At 45.7% G+C, this 18,292-nt stretch overlaps 1 protein-coding gene across 1 annotated transcript in view; it reads right to left on the minus strand.

The window, feature by feature from the left end:
* LOC116984418 (mucin-2-like) overlaps positions 1 to 18,292 on the minus strand; it is a 96,516-nt gene that overhangs the window by 33,754 nt on the left and 44,470 nt on the right. The window contains exons 30-34 of the mRNA XM_033038570.1: positions 14,528 to 16,932; positions 13,681 to 14,430; positions 11,519 to 13,393; positions 10,539 to 11,328; positions 1,432 to 10,452 (exon numbers count right to left, since the gene is read on the minus strand). Coding sequence (XP_032894461.1) covers positions 1,432 to 10,452; positions 10,539 to 11,328; positions 11,519 to 13,393; positions 13,681 to 14,430; positions 14,528 to 16,932 — 14,841 coding nt within the window. The remainder of the gene's footprint in view (positions 1 to 1,431; positions 10,453 to 10,538; positions 11,329 to 11,518; positions 13,394 to 13,680; positions 14,431 to 14,527; positions 16,933 to 18,292) is intronic.

Below are 18,292 nucleotides of genomic sequence, written 5' to 3' on the forward strand. Positions count from 1 at the left end.
CCCATTCCTGCCTTCTCCCCATATCCCCTGATTCCGCTATCTTTAAGAGCCCTATCTAGCTCTCTCTTTAAAGTATTCAGAGAACCGGCCTCCACCGCCCTCTGAGGCAGAGAATTCCACAGACTCACAACTCTCTGTGTGAAGAATCTAAGGTGCTGAGAAGAATGAACAAAAGATGAGCAATTGCCTTGCACATGCGCATAGACAGACAGATACGCAAGAACAAAAATTATACATATATTACACACAGAATTCTGCAAGTTTTAACACTCAAGAAACTCAACATCACCCAGGTCTTGGATTGACTTAATTTTTTTTCTATTCCCTTTCTTTTAGTCTACATATCTCTCAGTTTCCACTTCCCTCCTATCAATTCTTGAATCAACATAAGGATAATTTAACTTTCTTTGTTTATCTTGTCTTTCTTCTGTTACATGTTAGCCTTCTATTCAATGCTGTTGGAGTCACTGAAACTAAATAATGATTGGAAAACCTAGTATGATACCACCACCATTTGTAACCACTTTTGACCATTTATACACCTCAGTTTCTTACCTTGCTTCTCCTTGTGCAATGCATCAATATTATTTTGTTTTTATGACTTCAGGATTAAATGCTTGTTAGACCATTCACATTTCACATTTTTCTCAAACATGTATTTAAAATATTCATATTACTTCCATTTGCATTAAGAACTATCTGCAATGTGCATAAACAAATTGAGAAATCTGGCTTCTTCGTAAAGCATGTGGAACTATGTATGATGGAAACATTTCAAAAATGGCATCACAAGTAGATGGAATGGCAAAGAAGACAAAGAGTATGCTTGCTTTCGGGGCTTTGAGTATAAGAGTATGTCAGAAAAATTTGATAAGGCCACATTTGGAGTATTGTTTGCAGTTCTAATCGCCTCAATACAGGAAGGATGTGGAAGCATTGAAGAGGATGCAGACGAGGTTTACCAGGATGCTGCCTGGATAAGAGAGTATGAGCTTTAAAGACAAATTGGAGAAATGTGGATTGTTCCTCTGAAATGTCAAAGGTTGTGGGGAGACATGAGAGAAGTACATAAAATTATGACAGTCAGGATCTTATCACCAGAATGGAAATGTCAAAGTCTAGAATATATTGTTTTAAGGTCAGAAAGGGAAAAGTGTAAAGGAGATGTGTAAGACGAGTTTTTTTTTTACATAGTGGTGTGTGCCTGGATTGCACTGCCAGGAGTGGTGGTGGAAGCAGATGTGTTAGTGGTGCTTCTGAGCATTTAAAATACGCACATGGGTATGCAAGGAATGGAGGGACATGGATCGCAAAAGTAGAGGTGATAAGTTTAACTTGGAAACATTGACAGCACAGACAGTGTGGGTCCCTGTGCAGGTCTGTTCTATGTTCCAAATGCTTAATCTAGCAAACTAAGCACCAGTAGCTTACCTTGGGAATACACAGTTCCATTCACAATGCAGACACATTCTGTGGTGGGAGGCGAAGAACTTGTGGTTGGAGAAAGGGTAGAGTGTTCAATGGAACCAGTAGGTCGGGAAGAAAATGTTGAGGGCATCCCGGTCGTAGATGCAGACAAAGAAGTTGATGATCTACCAGTGGTGAGTCGAACAGTGACGGCAGTGGTAGTAGTCCATGCGGCGGTTGAAGACGAAGACTGGTTTACAGTGACTCTGCTGGAGGTTGGAGCTGATTCTGTTTCAATTGTATGAGGGGTTGTGGACGTTGTTCCTGTTTCAGGAGTTGTGGGGGTCGTGTGTAACTGAGTTGGTGTTGTGGGACTTCCGGTTGTGGTAGTAAATGTGGTTGAATGTGGTGTTTTTGTTACTGTTGTTGGGACGGTTGTTGGGGTGTGAGTGGGCAGTGTTGTGGTTTCCGATGATGTTGAGCTTGTGGTTGTGGACGTTGTTCCTGTTTCCGGAGTTGTGCTTGTGGGCACCAATGGGGTTTGGGTAGTTCCTGTGGACTTGGTGGTTGTAGGTAATTCAGTAGTTTCTGTTAGTTCAGTTGTACAAGTTGTGGTCAATTCTGGTGTAGTACTTACTGGTGTACCTGAGACTGGAGATGTAGAGGTAATCTGCTTTGTTGTAGGTGTAGTGGGACGAGTTGTACTGGTTGTGATTTCAGTGGTATGAGGTGTTGTTGATGTTGTCTCTCTGCCTTGAGATGTGGGGTTCGTGTGTACCTGTGTTGGTGTTGTGGGACTTCCTGTGGTGCTTGTAGCAATGGTAGAATATGGTGTTTTTGTTTCTGAGCTTGTGCCGGTTGATGAGCTGTGCGTCTGTATTGTCGTGGTTTCAGTTGGTGTTGATGTGGTCGTGGTGGATCTTGTTTGTGTTTGAGGTGTTTTGGTTGAGATCACCTGTGTAGTTTCAGTAGTTCCTATTGACTTGGTGGTAAATGGTGTTTCGGTAGATTCAGTTTTTGCAGTTGTGGAAGTTGTGGTCAGTTCAGGTGTGGAACTTTGTGGTGTTCCTGACACTGGAGGCGTTGTGGTTGTGTGCTCTGTTGTAGGTGAAGTGGAACCAGTTGCTCTGGTTGTGGTTTCAATTGTATGAGGGGTTGTGGACGTTGTTCCTGTTTCAGGAGTTGTGGAGCTCGGGTGTAACTGAGTTGGTGTTGTGGGACTTGCGGTTGTGGTTGTAAAAGTGGTTGAATGTGGTGTTTTTGTTACTATTGTTGGGACGGTTGTTGGGGTGTGAGTGGGCAGTGTTGTGGTTTCCGATGATGTTGAGCTTGTGGTTGTGGACGTTGTTCCTGTTTCCGGAGTTGTGCTTGTGGGCACCAATGGGGTTTGGGTAGTTCCTGTGGACTTGGTGGTTGTAGGTAATTCAGTAGTTTCTGTTAGTTCAGTTGTACAAGTTGTGGTCAATTCTGGTGTAGTACTTACTGGTGTTGTACTTACTGGTGTACCTGAGACTGGAGGTGTAGAGTTAATCTGCTCTGTTATAGGTTTGGTGGGACGAGTTGTACTGGTTGTGATTTCAGTGGTATGAGGGGTTGTTGATGTTGTCTCTCTGCCTTGAGATGTGGGGCTCGTGTGTACCTGTGTTGGTGTTGTGGGACTTCCTGTGGTGCTTGTAGCAATGGTAGAATATGGTGTTTTTGATTCTGTGCTTGTGCCAGTTGATGAGCTGTGCGTCTGTATTGTCGTGGTTTCAGTTGGTGTTGATGTGGTCGTGGTGGATCTTGTTTGTGTTTGAGGTGTTTTGGTTGAGATCACCTGTGTAGTTTCAGTAGTTCCTATTGACTTGGTGGTAAATGGTGTTTCGGTAGATTCAGTTTTTGCAGTTGTGGAAGTTGTGGTCAGTTCAGGTGTGGAACTTTGTGGTGTTCCTGACACTGGAGGCATTGTGGTTGTGTGCTCTGTTGTAGGTGAAGTGGAACCAGTTGCTCTGGTTGTGGTTTCAATTGTATGAGGGGTTGTGGACGTTGTTCCTGTTTCAGGAGTTGTGGAGCTCGTGTGTAACTGAGTTGGTGTCGTGGGACTAGCGGTTGTGGTTGAATGTGGTGTTTTTGTTACTGTTGTTGGGACGGTTGTTGGGGTGTGAGTGGGCAGTGTTGTGGTTTCCGATGATGTTGAGCTTGTGGTTGTGGACATTGTTTCTGTTTCCGGAGTTGTGCTTGTGGGCACCAATGGGGTTTGGGTAGTTCCTGTGGACTTGGTGGTTGTAGGTAATTCAGTAGTTTCTGTTAGTTCAGTTGTACAAGTTGTGGTCAATTCTGGTGTAGTACTTACTGGTGTACCTGAGACTGGAGATGTAGAGGTAATCTGCTTTGTTGTAGGTGTAGTGGGACGAGTTGTACTGGTTGTGATTTCAGTGGTATGAGGTGTTGTTGATGTTGTCTCTCTGCCTTGAGATGTGGGGTTCGTGTGTACCTGTGTTGGTGTTGTGGGACTTCCTGTGGTGCTTGTAGCAATGGTAGAATATGGTGTTTTTGTTTCTGAGCTTGTGCCAGTTGATGAGCTGTGCGTCTGTATTGTCGTGGTTTCAGTTGGTGTTGATGTGGTCGTGGTGGATCTTGTTTGTGTTTGAGGTGTTTTGGTTGAGATCACCTGTGTAGTTTCAGTAGTTCCTATTGACTTGGTGGTAAATGGTGTTTCGGTAGATTCAGTTTTTGCAGTTGTGGAAGTTGTGGTCAGTTCAGGTGTGGAACTTTGTGGTGTTCCTGACACTGGAGGCGTTGTGGTTGTGTGCTCTGTTGTAGGTGAAGTGGAACCAGTTGCTCTGGTTGTGGTTTCAATTGTATGAGGGGTTGTGGACGTTGTTCCTGTTTCAGGAGTTGTGGAGCTCGGGTGTAACTGAGTTGGTGTTGTGGGACTTGCGGTTGTGGTTGTAAAAGTGGTTGAATGTGGTGTTTTTGTTACTGTTGTTGGGACGGTTGTTGGGGTGTGAGTGGACAGTGTTGTGGTTTCCGATGATGTTGAGCTTGTGGTTGTGGACGTTGTTCCTGTTTCCGGAGTTGTGCTTGTGGGCACCAATGGGGTTTGGGTAGTTCCTGTGGACTTGGTAGTTGTAGGTAATTCAGTAGTTTCTGTTAGTTCAGTTGTACAAGTTGTGGTCAATTCTGGTGTAGTACTTACTGGTGTTGTACTTACTGGTGTACCTGAGACTGGAGGTGTAGAGTTAATCTGCTCTGTTATAGGTTTGGTGGGACGAGTTGTACTGGTTGTGATTTCAGTGGTATGAGGGGTTGTTGATGTTGTCTCTCTGCCTTGAGATGTGGGGCTCGTGTGTACCTGTGTTGGTGTTGTGGGACTTCCTGTGGTGCTTGTAGCAATGGTAGAATATGGTGTTTTTGATTCTGTGCTTGTGCCAGTTGATGAGCTGTGCGTCTGTATTGTCGTGGTTTCAGTTGGTGTTGATGTGGTCGTGGTGGATCTTGTTTGTGTTTGAGGTGTTTTGGTTGAGATCACCTGTGTAGTTTCAGTAGTTCCTATTGACTTGGTGGTAAATGGTGTTTCGGTAGATTCAGTTTTTGCAGTTGTGGAAGTTGTGGTCAGTTCAGGTGTGGAACTTTGTGGTGTTCCTGACACTGGAGGCATTGTGGTTGTGTGCTCTGTTGTAGGTGAAGTGGAACCAGTTGCTCTGGTTGTGGTTTCAATTGTATGAGGGGTTGTGGACGTTGTTCCTGTTTCAGGAGTTGTGGAGCTCGTGTGTAACTGAGTTGGTGTCGTGGGACTAGCGGTTGTGGTTGAATGTGGTGTTTTTGTTACTGTTGTTGGGACGGTTGTTGGGGTGTGAGTGGGCAGTGTTGTGGTTTCCGATGATGTTGAGCTTGTGGTTATGGACATTGTTTCTGTTTCCGGAGTTGTGCTTGTGGGCACCAATGGGGTTTGGGTAGTTCCTGTGGACTTGGTGGTTGTAGGTAATTCAGTAGTTTCTGTTAGTTCAGTTGTACAAGTTGTGGTCAATTCTGGTGTAGTACTTACTGGTGTACCTGAGACTGGAGATGTAGAGGTAATCTGCTTTGTTGTAGGTGTAGTGGGACGAGTTGTACTGGTTGTGATTTCAGTGGTATGAGGTGTTGTTGATGTTGTCTCTCTGCCTTGAGATGTGGGGTTCGTGTGTACCTGTGTTGGTGTTGTGGGACTTCCTGTGGTGCTTGTAGCAATGGTAGAATATGGTGTTTTTGTTTCTGAGCTTGTGCCAGTTGATGAGCTGTGCGTCTGTATTGTCGTGGTTTCAGTTGGTGTTGATGTGGTCGTGGTGGATCTTGTTTGTGTTTGAGGTGTTTTGGTTGAGATCACCTGTGTAGTTTCAGTAGTTCCTATTGACTTGGTGGTAAATGGTGTTTCGGTAGATTCAGTTTTTGCAGTTGTGGAAGTTGTGGTCAGTTCAGGTGTGGAACTTTGTGGTGTTCCTGACACTGGAGGCGTTGTGGTTGTGTGCTCTGTTGTAGGTGAAGTGGAACCAGTTGCTCTGGTTGTGGTTTCAATTGTATGAGGGGTTGTGGACGTTGTTCCTGTTTCAGGAGTTGTGGAGCTCGGGTGTAACTGAGTTGGTGTTGTGGGACTTGCGGTTGTGGTTGTAAAAGTGGTTGAATGTGGTGTTTTTGTTACTGTTGTTGGGATGGTTGTTGGGGTGTGAGTGGACAGTGTTGTGGTTTCCGATGATGTTGAGCTTGTGGTTGTGGACGTTGTTCCTGTTTCCGGAGTTGTGCTTGTGGGCACCAATGGGGTTTGGGTAGTTCCTGTGGACTTGGTGGTTGTAGGTAATTCAGTAGTTTCTGTTAGTTCAGTTGTACAAGTTGTGGTCAATTCTGGTGTAGTACTTACTGGTGTTGTACTTACTGGTGTACCTGAGACTGGAGGTGTAGAGTTAATCTGCTCTGTTATAGGTTTGGTGGGACGAGTTGTACTGGTTGTGATTTCAGTGGTATGAGGGGTTGTTGATGTTGTCTCTCTGCCTTGAGATGTGGGGCTCGTGTGTACCTGTGTTGGTGTTGTGGGACTTCCTGTGGTGCTTGTAGCAATGGTAGAATATGGTGTTTTTGATTCTGTGCTTGTGCCAGTTGATGAGCTGTGCGTCTGTATTGTCGTGGTTTCAGTTGGTGTTGATGTGGTCGTGGTGGATCTTGTTTGTGTTTGAGGTGTTTTGGTTGAGATCACCTGTGTAGTTTCAGTAGTTCCTATTGACTTGGTGGTAAATGGTGTTTCGGTAGATTCAGTTTTTGCAGTTGTGGAAGTTGTGGTCAGTTCAGGTGTAGAACTTTGTGGTGTTCCTGACACTGGAGGCATTGTGGTTGTGTGCTCTGTTGTAGGTGAAGTGGAACCAGTTGCTCTGGTTGTGGTTTCAATTGTATGAGGGGTTGTGGACGTTGTTCCTGTTTCAGGAGTTGTGGAGCTCGTGTGTAACTGAGTTGGTGTCGTGGGACTAGCGGTTGTGGTTGAATGTGGTGTTTTTGTTACTGTTGTTGGGACGGTTGTTGGGGTGTGAGTGGGCAGTGTTGTGGTTTCCGATGATGTTGAGCGTGTGGTTGTGGACATTGTTTCTGTTTCCGGAGTTGTGCTTGTGGGCACCAATGGGGTTTGGGTAGTTCCTGTGGACTTGGTGGTTGTAGGTAATTCAGTAGTTTCTGTTAGTTCAGTTGTACAAGTTGTGGTCAATTCTGGTGTAGTACTTACTGGTGTACCTGAGACTGGAGATGTAGAGGTAATCTGCTTTGTTGTAGGTGTAGTGGGACGAGTTGTACTGGTTGTGATTTCAGTGGTATGAGGTGTTGTTGATGTTGTCTCTCTGCCTTGAGATGTGGGGTTCGTGTGTACCTGTGTTGGTGTTGTGGGACTTCCTGTGGTGCTTGTAGCAATGGTAGAATATGGTGTTTTTGTTTCTGAGCTTGTGCCAGTTGATGAGCTGTGCGTCTGTATTGTCGTGGTTTCAGTTGGTGTTGATGTGGTCGTGGTGGATCTTGTTTGTGTTTGAGGTGTTTTGGTTGAGATCACCTGTGTAGTTTCAGTAGTTCCTATTGACTTGGTGGTAAATGGTGTTTCGGTAGATTCAGTTTTTGCAGTTGTGGAAGTTGTGGTCAGTTCAGGTGTGGAACTTTGTGGTGTTCCTGACACTGGAGGCGTTGTGGTTGGGTGCTCTGTTGTAGGTGAACTGGAACCAGTTGTTCTGGTTGTGGTTTCAATTGTATGAGGGGTTGTGGACGTTGTTCCTGTTTCAGGAGTTGTGGAGCTCGTGTGTAACTGAGTTGGTGTCGTGGGACTAGCGGTTGTGGTTGTGAAAGTGGTTGAATGTGGTGTTTTTGTTACTGTTGTTGGGAAGCTTGTTGAGGTGTGAGTGGGCAGTGTTGTGGTTTCCGATGATGTTGAGCTTGTGGTTGTGGACGTTGTTCCTGTTTCCGGAGTTGTGCTTGTGGGCACCAATGGGGTTTGGATAGTTCCTGTGGACTTGGTGGTTGTAGGTAATTCAGTAGTTTCTGTTAGTTCAGTTGTACAAGTTGTGGTCAATTCTGGTGTAGTACTTACTGGTGTAGTACTTACTGGTGTACCTGAGACTGGAGCTGTAGCGTTAATCTGCTCTGTTATAGGTTTGGTGGGACGAGTTGTACTGGTTGTGATTTCAGTGGTATGAGGGGTTGTTGATGTTGTCTCTCTGCCTTGAGATGTGGGGCTCGTGTGTACCTGTGTTGGTGTTGTGGGACTTCCTGTGGTGCTTGTAGCAATGGTAGAATATGGTGTTTTTGATTCTGTGCTTGTGCCAGTTGATGAGCTGTGCGTCTGTATTGTCGTGGTTTCAGTTGGTGTTGATGTGGTCGTGGTGGATCTTGTTTGTGTTTGAGGTGTTTTGGTTGAGATCACCTGTGTAGTTTCAGTAGTTCCTATTGACTTGGTGGTAAATGGTGTTTCGGTAGATCCAGTTTTTGCAGTTGTGGAAGTTGTGGTCAGTTCAGGTGTGGAACTTTGTAGTGTTCCTGACACTGGAGGCATTGTGGTTGTGTGCTCTGTTGTAGGTGAAGTGGAACCAGTTGCTCTGGTTGTGGTTTCAATTGTATGAGGGGTTGTGGACGTTGTTCCTGTTTCAGGAGTTGTGGAGCTCGGGTGTAACTGAGTTGGTGTCGTGGGTCTAGCGGTTGTGGTTGTAAAAGTGGTTGAATGTGGTGTTTTTGTTACTGTTGTTGGGACGGTTGTTGGGGTGTGAGTGGGCAGTGTTGTGGTTTCCGATGATGTTGAGCTTGTGGTTGTGGACGTTGTTTCTGTTTCCGGAGTTGTGCTTGTGGGCACCAATGGGGTTTGGGTAGTTCCTGTGGACTTGGTGGTTGTAGGTAATTCAGTAGTTTCTGTTAGTTCAGTTGTACAAGTTGTGGTCAATTCTGGTGTAGTACCTGAGACTGGAGATGTAGAGGTAATCTGCTTTGTTGTAGGTGTAGTGGGACGAGTTGTACTGGTTGTGATTTCAGTGGTATGAGGTGTTGTTGATGTTGTCTCTCTGCCTTGAGATGTGGGGTTCGTGTGTACCTGTGTTGGTGTTGTGGGACTTCCTGTGGTGCTTGTAGCAATGGTAGAATATGGTGTTTTTGTTTCTGAGCTTGTGCCAGTTGATGAGCTGTGCGTCTGTATTGTCGTGGTTTCAGTTGGTGTTGATGTGGTCGTGGTGGATCTTGTTTGTGTTTGAGGTGTTTTGGTTGTGATCACCTGTGTAGTTTCAGTAGTTCCTATTGACTTGGTGGTAAATGGTGTTTCAGTAGATTCAGTTTTTACAGTTGTGGAAGTTGTGGTCAGTTCAGGTGTGGAACTTTGTGGTGTTCCTGACACTGGAGGCGTTGTGGTTGTGTGCTCTGTTGTAGGTGAAGTGGAACCAGTTGTTCTGGTTGTGGTTTCAATTGTATGAGGGGTTGTGGACGTTGTTCCTGTTTCAGGAGTTGTGGAGCTCGTGTGTAACTGAGTTGTTGTCGTGGGACTTGCGGTTGTGGTTGTAAAAGTGGTTGAATGTGGTGTTTTTGTTACTGTTGTTGGGATGCTTGTTGGGGTGTGAGTGGGCAGTGTTGTGGTTTCCGATGATGTTGAGCTTGTGGTTGTGGACGTTGTTCCTGTTTCCGGAGTTGTGCTTGTGGGCACCAATGGGGTTTGGATAGTTCCTGTGGACTTGGTGGTTGTAGGTAATTCAGTAGTTTCTGTTAGTTCAGTTGTACAAGTTGTGGTCAATTCTGGTGTAGTACTTACTGGTGTAGTACTTACTGGTGTACCTGAGACTGGAGCTGTAGCGTTAATCTGCTCTGTTATAGGTTTGGTGGGACGAGTTGTACTGGTTGTGATTTCAGTGGTATGAGGGGTTGTTGATGTTGTCTCTCTGCCTTGAGATGTGGGGCTCGTGTGTACCTGTGTTGGTGTTGTGGGACTTCCTGTGGTGCTTGTAGCAATGGTAGAATATGGTGTTTTTGATTCTGTGCTTGTGCCAGTTGATGAGCTGTGCGTCTGTATTGTCGTGGTTTCAGTTGGTGTTGATGTGGTCGTGGTGGATCTTGTTTGTGTTTGAGGTGTTTTGGTTGAGATCACCTGTGTAGTTTCAGTAGTTCCTATTGACTTGGTGGTAAATGGTGTTTCGGTAGATTCAGTTTTTGCAGTTGTGGAAGTTGTGGTCAGTTCAGGTGTGGAACTTTGTGGTGTTCCTGACACTGGAGGCATTGTGGTTGTGTGCTCTGTTGTAGGTGAAGTGGAACCAGTTGCTCTGGTTGTGGTTTCAATTGTATGAGGGGTTGTGGACGTTGTTCCTGTTTCAGGAGTTGTGGAGCTCGGGTGTAACTGAGTTGGTGTCGTGGGACTAGCGGTTGTGGTTGTAAAGTGGTTGAATGTGGTGTTTTTGTTACTGTTGTTGGGACGGTTGTTGGGGTGTGAGTGGGCAGTGTTGTGGTTTCCGATGATGTTGAGCTTGTGGTTGTGGACGTTGTTTCTGTTTCCGGAGTTGTGCTTGTGGGCACCAATGGGGTTTGGGTAGTTCCTGTGGACTTGGTGGTTGTAGGTAATTCAGTAGTTTCTGTTAGTTCAGTTGTACAAGTTGTGGTCAATTCTGGTGTAGTACTTACTGGTGTACCTGAGACTGGAGATGTAGAGGTAATCTGCTTTGTTGTAGGTGTAGTGGGACGAGTTGTACTGGTTGTGATTTCAGTGGTATGAGGGGTTGTTGATGTTGTCTCTCTGCCTTGAGATGTGGGGCTCGTGTGTACCTGTGTTGGTGTTGTGGGACTTCCTGTGGTGCTTGTAGCAATGGTAGAATATGGTGTTTTTGATTCTGTGCTTGTGCCAGTTGATGAGCTGTGCGTCTGTATTGTCGTGGTTTCAGTTGGTGTTGATGTGGTCGTGGTGGATCTTGTTTGTGTTTGAGGTGTTTTGGTTGAGATCACCTGTGTAGTTTCAGTAGTTCCTATTGACTTGGTGGTAAATGGTGTTTCGGTAGATTCAGTTTTTGCAGTTGTGGAAGTTGTGGTCAGTTCAGGTGTGGAACTTTGTAGTGTTCCTGACACTGGAGGCATTGTGGTTGTGTGCTCTGTTGTAGGTGAAGTGGAACCAGTTGCTCTGGTTGTGGTTTCAATTGTATGAGGGGTTGTGGACGTTGTTCCTGTTTCAGGAGTTGTGGAGCTCGGGTGTAACTGAGTTGGTGTCGTGGGACTAGCGGTTGTGGTTGTAAAAGTGGTTGAATGTGGTGTTTTTGTTACTGTTGTTGGGACGGTTGTTGGGGTGTGAGTGGGCAGTGTTGTGGTTTCCGATGATGTTGAGCTTGTGGTTGTGGACGTTGTTTCCTGTTTCCGGAGTTGTGCTTGTGGGCACCAATGGGGTTTGGGTAGTTCCTGTGGACTTGGTGGTTGTAGGTAATTCAGTAGTTTCTGTTAGTTCAGTTGTACAAGTTGTGGTCAATTCTGGTGTAGTACTTACTGGTGTACCTGAGACTGGAGATGTAGAGGTAATCTGCTTTGTTGTAGGTGTAGTGGGACGAGTTGTACTGGTTGTGATTTCAGTGGTATGAGGTGTTGTTGATGTTGTCTCTCTGCCTTGAGATGTGGGGCTCGTGTGTACCTGTGTTGGTGTTGTGGGACTTCCTGTGGTGCTTGTAGCAATGGTAGAATATGGTGTTTTTGTTTCTGAGCTTGTGCCAGTTGATGAGCTGTGCGTCTGTATTGTCGTGGTTTCAGTTGGTGTTGATGTGGTCGTGGTGGATCTTGTTTGTGTTTGAGGTGTTTTGGTTGAGATCACCTGTGTAGTTTCAGTAGTTCCTATTGACTTGGTGGTAAATGGTGTTTCGGTAGATTCAGTTTTTGCAGTTGTGGAAGTTGTGGTCAGTTCAGGTGTGGAACTTTGTGGTGTTCCTGACACTGGAGGCATTGTGGTTGTGTGCTCTGTTGTAGGTGAAGTGGAACCAGTTGCTCTGGTTGTGGTTTCAATTGTATGAGGGGTTGTGGACGTTGTTCCTGTTTCAGGAGTTGTGGAGCTCGTGTGTAACTGAGTTGGTGTCGTGGGACTAGCGGTTGTGGTTGAAAGTGTTGGTGTTTTTGTTACTGTTGTTGGGACGGTTGTTGGGGTGTGAGTGGGCAGTGTTGTGGTTTCCGATGATGTTGAGCGTGTGGTTGTGGACATTGTTTCTGTTTCCGGAGTTGTGCTTGTGGGCACCAATGGGGTTTGGGTAGTTCCTGTGGACTTGGTGGTTGTAGGTAATTCAGTAGTTTCTGTTAGTTCAGTTGTACAAGTTGTGGTCAATTCTGGTGTAGTACTTACTGGTGTACCTGAGACTGGAGATGTAGAGGTAATCTGCTTTGTTGTAGGTGTAGTGGGACGAGTTGTACTGGTTGTGATTTCAGTGGTATGAGGTGTTGTTGATGTTGTCTCTCTGCCTTGAGATGTGGGGCTCGTGTGTACCTGTGTTGGTGTTGTGGTACTTCCTGTGGTGCTTGTAGCAATGGTAGAATATGGTGTTTTTGATTCTGTGCTTGTGCCAGTTGATGAGCTGTGCGTCTGTATTGTCGTGGTTTCAGTTGGTGTTGATGTGGTCGTGGTGGATCTTGTTTGTGTTTGAGGTGTTTTGGTTGAGATCACCTGTGTAGTTTCAGTAGTTCCTATTGACTTGGTGGTAAATGGTGTTTCGGTAGATTCAGTTTTTGCAGTTGTGGAAGTTGTGGTCAGTTCAGGTGTGGAACTTTGTGGTGTTCCTGACACTGGAGGCATTGTGGTTGTGTGCTCTGTTGTAGGTGAAGTGGAACCAGTTGCTCTGGTTGTGGTTTCAATTGTATGAGGGGTTGTGGACGTTGTTCCTGTTTCAGGAGTTGTGGAGCTCGGGTGTAACTGAGTTGGTGTCGTGGGACTAGCGGTTGTGGTTGTAAAAGTGGTTGAATGTGGTGTTTTTGTTACTGTTGTTGGGACGGTTGTTGGGGTGTGAGTGGGCAGTGTTGTGGTTTCCGATGGTGTTGAGCTTGTGGTTGTGGACGTTGTTTCTGTTTCCGGAGTTGTGCTTGTGGGCACCAATGGGGTTTGGGTAGTTCCTGTGGACTTGGTGGTTGTAGGTAATTCAGTAGTTTCTGTTAGTTCAGTTGTACAAGTTGTGGTCAATTCTGGTGTAGTACCTGAGACTGGAGATGTAGAGGTAATCTGCTTTGTTGTAGGTGTAGTGGGACGAGTTGTACTGGTTGTGATTTCAGTGGTATGAGGTGTTGTTGATGTTGTCTCTCTGCCTTGAGATGTGGGGCTCGTGTGTACCTGTGTTGGTGTTGTGGGACTTCCTGTGGTGCTTGTAGCAATGGTAGAATATGGTGTTTTTGATTCTGTGCTTGTGCCAGTTGATGAGCTGTGCGTCTGTATTGTCGTGGTTTCAGTTGGTGTTGATGTGGTCGTGGTGGATCTTGTTTGTGTTTGAGGTGTTTTGGTTGAGATCACCTGTGTAGTCTCAGTAGTTCCTATTGACTTGGTGGTAAATGGTGTTTCGGTAGATTCAGTTTTTGCAGGTTGTGGAAGTTGTGGTCAGTTCAGGTGTGGAACTTTGTGGTGTTCCTGACACTGGAGGCATTGTGGTTGTGTGCTCTGTTGTAGGTGAAGTGGAACCAGTTGCTCTGGTTGTGGTTTCAATTGTATGAGGGGTTGTGGACGTTGTTCCTGTTTCAGGAGTTGTGGAGCTCGGGTGTAACTGAGTTGGTGTCGTGGGACTTAGCGGTTGTGGTTGTAAAAGTGGTTGAATGTGGTGTTTTTGTTACTGTTGTTGGGACGGTTGTTGGGGTGTGAGTGGGCAGTGTTGTGGTTTCCGATGATGTTGAGCTTGTGGTTGTGGACGTTGTTTCTGTTTCCGGAGTTGTGCTTGTGGGCACCAATGGGGTTTGGGTAGTTCCTGTGGACTTGGTGGTTGTAGGTAATTCAGTAGTTTCTGTTAGTTCAGTTGTACAAGTTGTGGTCAATTCTGGTGTAGTACTTACTGGTGTACCTGAGACTGGAGATGTAGAGGTAATCTGCTTTGTTGTAGGTGTAGTGGGACGAGTTGTACTGGTTGTGATTTCAGTGGTATGAGGTGTTGTTGATGTTGTCTCTCTGCCTTGAGATGTGGGGCTCGTGTGTACCTGTGTTGGTGTTGTGGTACTTCCTGTGGTGCTTGTAGCAATGGTAGAATATGGTGTTTTTGATTCTGTGCTTGTGCCAGTTGATGAGCTGTGCGTCTGTATTGTCGTGGTTTCAGTTGGTGTTGATGTGGTCGTGGTGGATCTTGTTTGTGTTTGAGGTGTTTTGGTTGAGATCACCTGTGTAGTTTCAGTAGTTCCTATTGACTTGGTGGTAAATGGTGTTTCGGTAGATTCAGTTTTTGCAGTTGTGGAAGTTGTGGTCAGTTCAGGTGTGGAACTTTGTGGTGTTCCTGACACTGGAGGCATTGTGGTTGTGTGCTCTGTTGTAGGTGAAGTGGAACCATGTTGCTCTGGTTGTGGTTTCAATTGTATGAGGGGTTGTGGACGTTGTTCCTGTTTCAGGAGTTGTGGAGCTCGGGTGTAACTGAGTTGGTGTCGTGGGACTAGCGGTTGTGGTTGTAAAAGTGGTTGAATGTGGTGTTTTTGTTACTGTTGTTGGGACGGTTGTTGGGGTGTGAGTGGGCAGTGTTGTGGTTTCCGATGGTGTTGAGCTTGTGGTTGTGGACGTTGTTTCTGTTTCCGGAGTTGTGCTTGTGGGCACCAATGGGGTTTGGGTAGTTCCTGTGGACTTGGTGGTTGTAGGTAATTCAGTAGTTTCTGTTAGTTCAGTTGTACAAGTTGTGGTCAATTCTGGTGTAGTACCTGAGACTGGAGATGTAGAGGTAATCTGCTTTGTTGTAGGTGTAGTGGGACGAGTTGTACTGGTTGTGATTTCAGTGGTATGAGGTGTTGTTGATGTTGTCTCTCTGCCTTGAGATGTGGGGCTCGTGTGTACCTGTGTTGGTGTTGTGGGACTTCCTGTGGTGCTTGTAGCAATGGTAGAATATGGTGTTTTTGTTTCTGAGCTTGTGCCAGTTGATGAGCTGTGCGTCTGTATTGTCGTGGTTTCAGTTGGTGGTGATGTGGTCGTGGTGGATCTTGTTTGTGTTTGAGCTGTTTTGGTTGTGATCACCTGTGTAGTTTCAGTAGTTCCTATTGACTTGGTGGTAAATGGTGTTTCGGTAGATTCAGTTTTTGCGGTTGTGGAAGTTGTGGTCAGTTCAGGTGTGGAACTTTGTGGTGTTCCTGACACTGGAGGCATTGTGGTTGTGTGCTCTGTTGTAGGTGAAGTGGAACCAGTTGCTCTGGTTGTGGTTTCAATTGTATGAGGGGTTGTGGACGTTGTTCCTGTTTCAGGAGTTGTGGAGCTCGGGTGTAACTGAGTTGGTGTCGTGGGACTAGCGGTTGTGGTTGTAAAAGTGGTTGAATGTGGTGTTTTTGTTACTGTTGTTGGGACGGTTGTTGGGGTGTGAGTGGGCAGTGTTGTGGTTTCCGATGATGTTGAGCTTGTGGTTGTGGACGTTGTTTCTGTTTCCGGAGTTGTGCTTGTGGGCACCAATGGGGTTTGGATGGTTCCTGGGGACTTGGTGGTTGTAGGTAATTCAGTAATTTCTGTTAGTTCAGTTGTATAAGTTGTGGTCAATTCTGGTGTAGTACTTACTGGTGTACCTGAGACTGGAGATGTAGAGGTAATCTGCTTTGTTGTAGGTGTAGTGGGACGAGTTGTACTGGTTGTGATTTCAGTGGTATGAGGTGTTGTTGATGTTGTCTCTCTGCCTTGAGATGTGGGGCTCGTGTGTACCTGTATTGGTGTTGTGGGACTTCCTGTGGTGCTTGTAGCAATGGTAGAATATGGTGTTTTTGTTTCTGAGCTTGTGCCAGTTGAGGAGCTGTGCGTCTGTATTGTCGTGGTTTCAGTTGGTGTTGATGTGGTCGTGGTGGATCTTGTTTGTGTTTGAGGTGTTTTGGTTGAGATCACCTGTGTAGTTTCAGTAGTTCCTATTGACTTGGTGGTAAATGGTGTTTCGGTAGATTCAGTTTTTGCAGTTGTGGAAGTTGTGGTCAGTTCAGGTGTGGAACTTTGTGGTGTTCCTGACACTGGAGGCGTTGTGGTTGTGTGCTCTGTTGTAGGTGAAGTGGAACCAGTTGCTCTGGTTGTGGTTTCAATTGTATGAGGGGTTGTGGACGTTGTTCCTGTTTCAGGAGTTGTGGGGGTCGTGCGTAACTGAGTTGGTGTCGTGGGACTTACGGTTGTGGTTGTAAAAGTGGTTGAATGTGGTGTTTTTGTAACTGTTGTTGGGACGGTTGTTGGGGTGTGAGTGGGCAGTGTTGTGGTTTCCGATGATGTTGAGCTTGTGGTTGTGGACGTTGTTCCTGTTTCCGGAGTTGTGCTTGTGGGCACCAATGGGGTCTGGGTAGTGCTTGTGGACTTGGTGGTTGTAGGTAATTCAGTAGTTTCTGTTAGTTCAGTTGTACAAATTGTGGTCAATTCTGGTGTAGTACTTTCTGATGTACCTGAGACTGGAGATGTAGAGGTAATCTGCTCTGTTGTAGGTGTAGTGGGACCTGTTGTACTTGTTGTGATTTCAGTGGTATGAGGTGTTTTGGATGTTGTTCCTGTTTCAGGAGTTGTGGGGCTTGTGTGTAACTGAGTTGGTGTTGTGGGACTTGAGGTTGTGGTTGGCTCTGGTGTTGTTGTTGGAGGTTGGCAAATGAAGTCACAGCACCGTACCTGTATTTCATAGTCATAGCACTGTTTCACTGGATGTTGATCCTTGTTTCTGCATGTCAGCCCAAAGGAAACATTACACTGCACTGTCTGTTCGAGGTCTTCGAGATCCACTTCTGGTGCATGTGTTGCTCTGCACTCAATCCTGCTTGGAGCATTGCAGGGCAGGTCTCCTTTCTCATTGATTTTATCATATGTTTCAATATCCCCTCCGCCGTAACCATGTGTCGGTTTGCTTACACTTATCCATTTGCTCCATTCGCATTGTTCCACGATCACACAAGTTGCTGTGGAGTTATGAAAAGATACATTAATTTATTTAACGCAGTGTTATGCAGCAATTGAAGATGATTTCTTACGCATGGTTCTGCAGCCAGTATACCTTTATTATCAGAATAGATGCATCATATTTACAAATATACTATAGTAATCTCAGCTTGTGAATCATCAGTAATGTAATCTTGGGCTACTGCTATGACATTCTGCGTAATCAATAAAGTAAAACCGCCTCCTCTTTTACTCCCAACTCTATCCCTCCTGTAGCACCTGGACCATGAACATTAAGCTGCCAATCTTGTCCCACTCTCAGCCAGATTTCCATAATGGCTACAATGTCCCAGTCACACATATCTATCCATGCTCTGAATTCATCACCTTAAGGGCCTGTCCCACTTGGACGACCTAATCCACAAATTTAGAAGACCCTAGACGAGTTGAAAAAAAATGTCACGGTCGTGTTGATTCACCGAATTAAAAGACCTCCTACGACCATGTCTACGACCTCCTACGACAATGTCTATGACCTCCTACGACCCCCCTCGACCTCAGTCTTCCACACCTAAGACCAACTACGACTAGCTACGAGTGGAAAATGATCACATGATAAAATGATGTCATATTTGCATTTTTTTTCTCGGGCCAGTATCCGACCTACGACTATCACCACGACCTACCTACAACCTACCTACGAGTAAAAGGTATCAATTTTTTCCATGCCAACCTTATTTTTACTCGTGGACATTTTTTATCAGGCTGGAAAAAACGCCGCGATCTACTTGAGGCCACGAGTACGCGGAGACCACTCACGAGCATGAGAAGAGTTACGAAGACCTCCTATAACCTCGTGGCGACCATGCTGCGAATATGAGTCAAGGGCAAACTTGACAGAGGTCGCCAATTAGGTCGTAAAAGTGGGACAGGGGCTTTACTAATCAAGCCTCTCGCATAAAAATGAATATAATTCAATCTAACAGTCCTTCCTCCCTCCCTGCTGTGTTCCTGCCTATTCTGTGCACTCAACTTTTTTTCATCATCTTCGTTATCATCTTCCAACCTCTCAACTGTCACAGCCCTGCATTTGATCATGGCCTCCTGCCAATCTGGTTTAAACCCACCCAGTGTAGCACTCGAAAACCTGCCTAGCAGGATATTGGTTTACCTTCAGTTCAGGTGCAACCCATTTCTCTTGTACACATCACCTCTGCCCCAGAAGAGATTCCCAAGGTCCAAAAGTCTCTGCCCCCTACATCAAATTCTCATTCTCGCATTAATCGGTACTTTCTTCCTATTCCTACCCTCACTATCAGCTGGCACCAGGAGCAATCTGGAGATCACTGATGAAATATATTGTTTCGACACACTGAAGTT

Source organism: Amblyraja radiata, chromosome 20 (genome assembly GCF_010909765.2).
Source record: "Amblyraja radiata isolate CabotCenter1 chromosome 20, sAmbRad1.1.pri, whole genome shotgun sequence".
NCBI classification, from domain to species: domain Eukaryota; kingdom Metazoa; phylum Chordata; class Chondrichthyes; order Rajiformes; family Rajidae; genus Amblyraja; species Amblyraja radiata.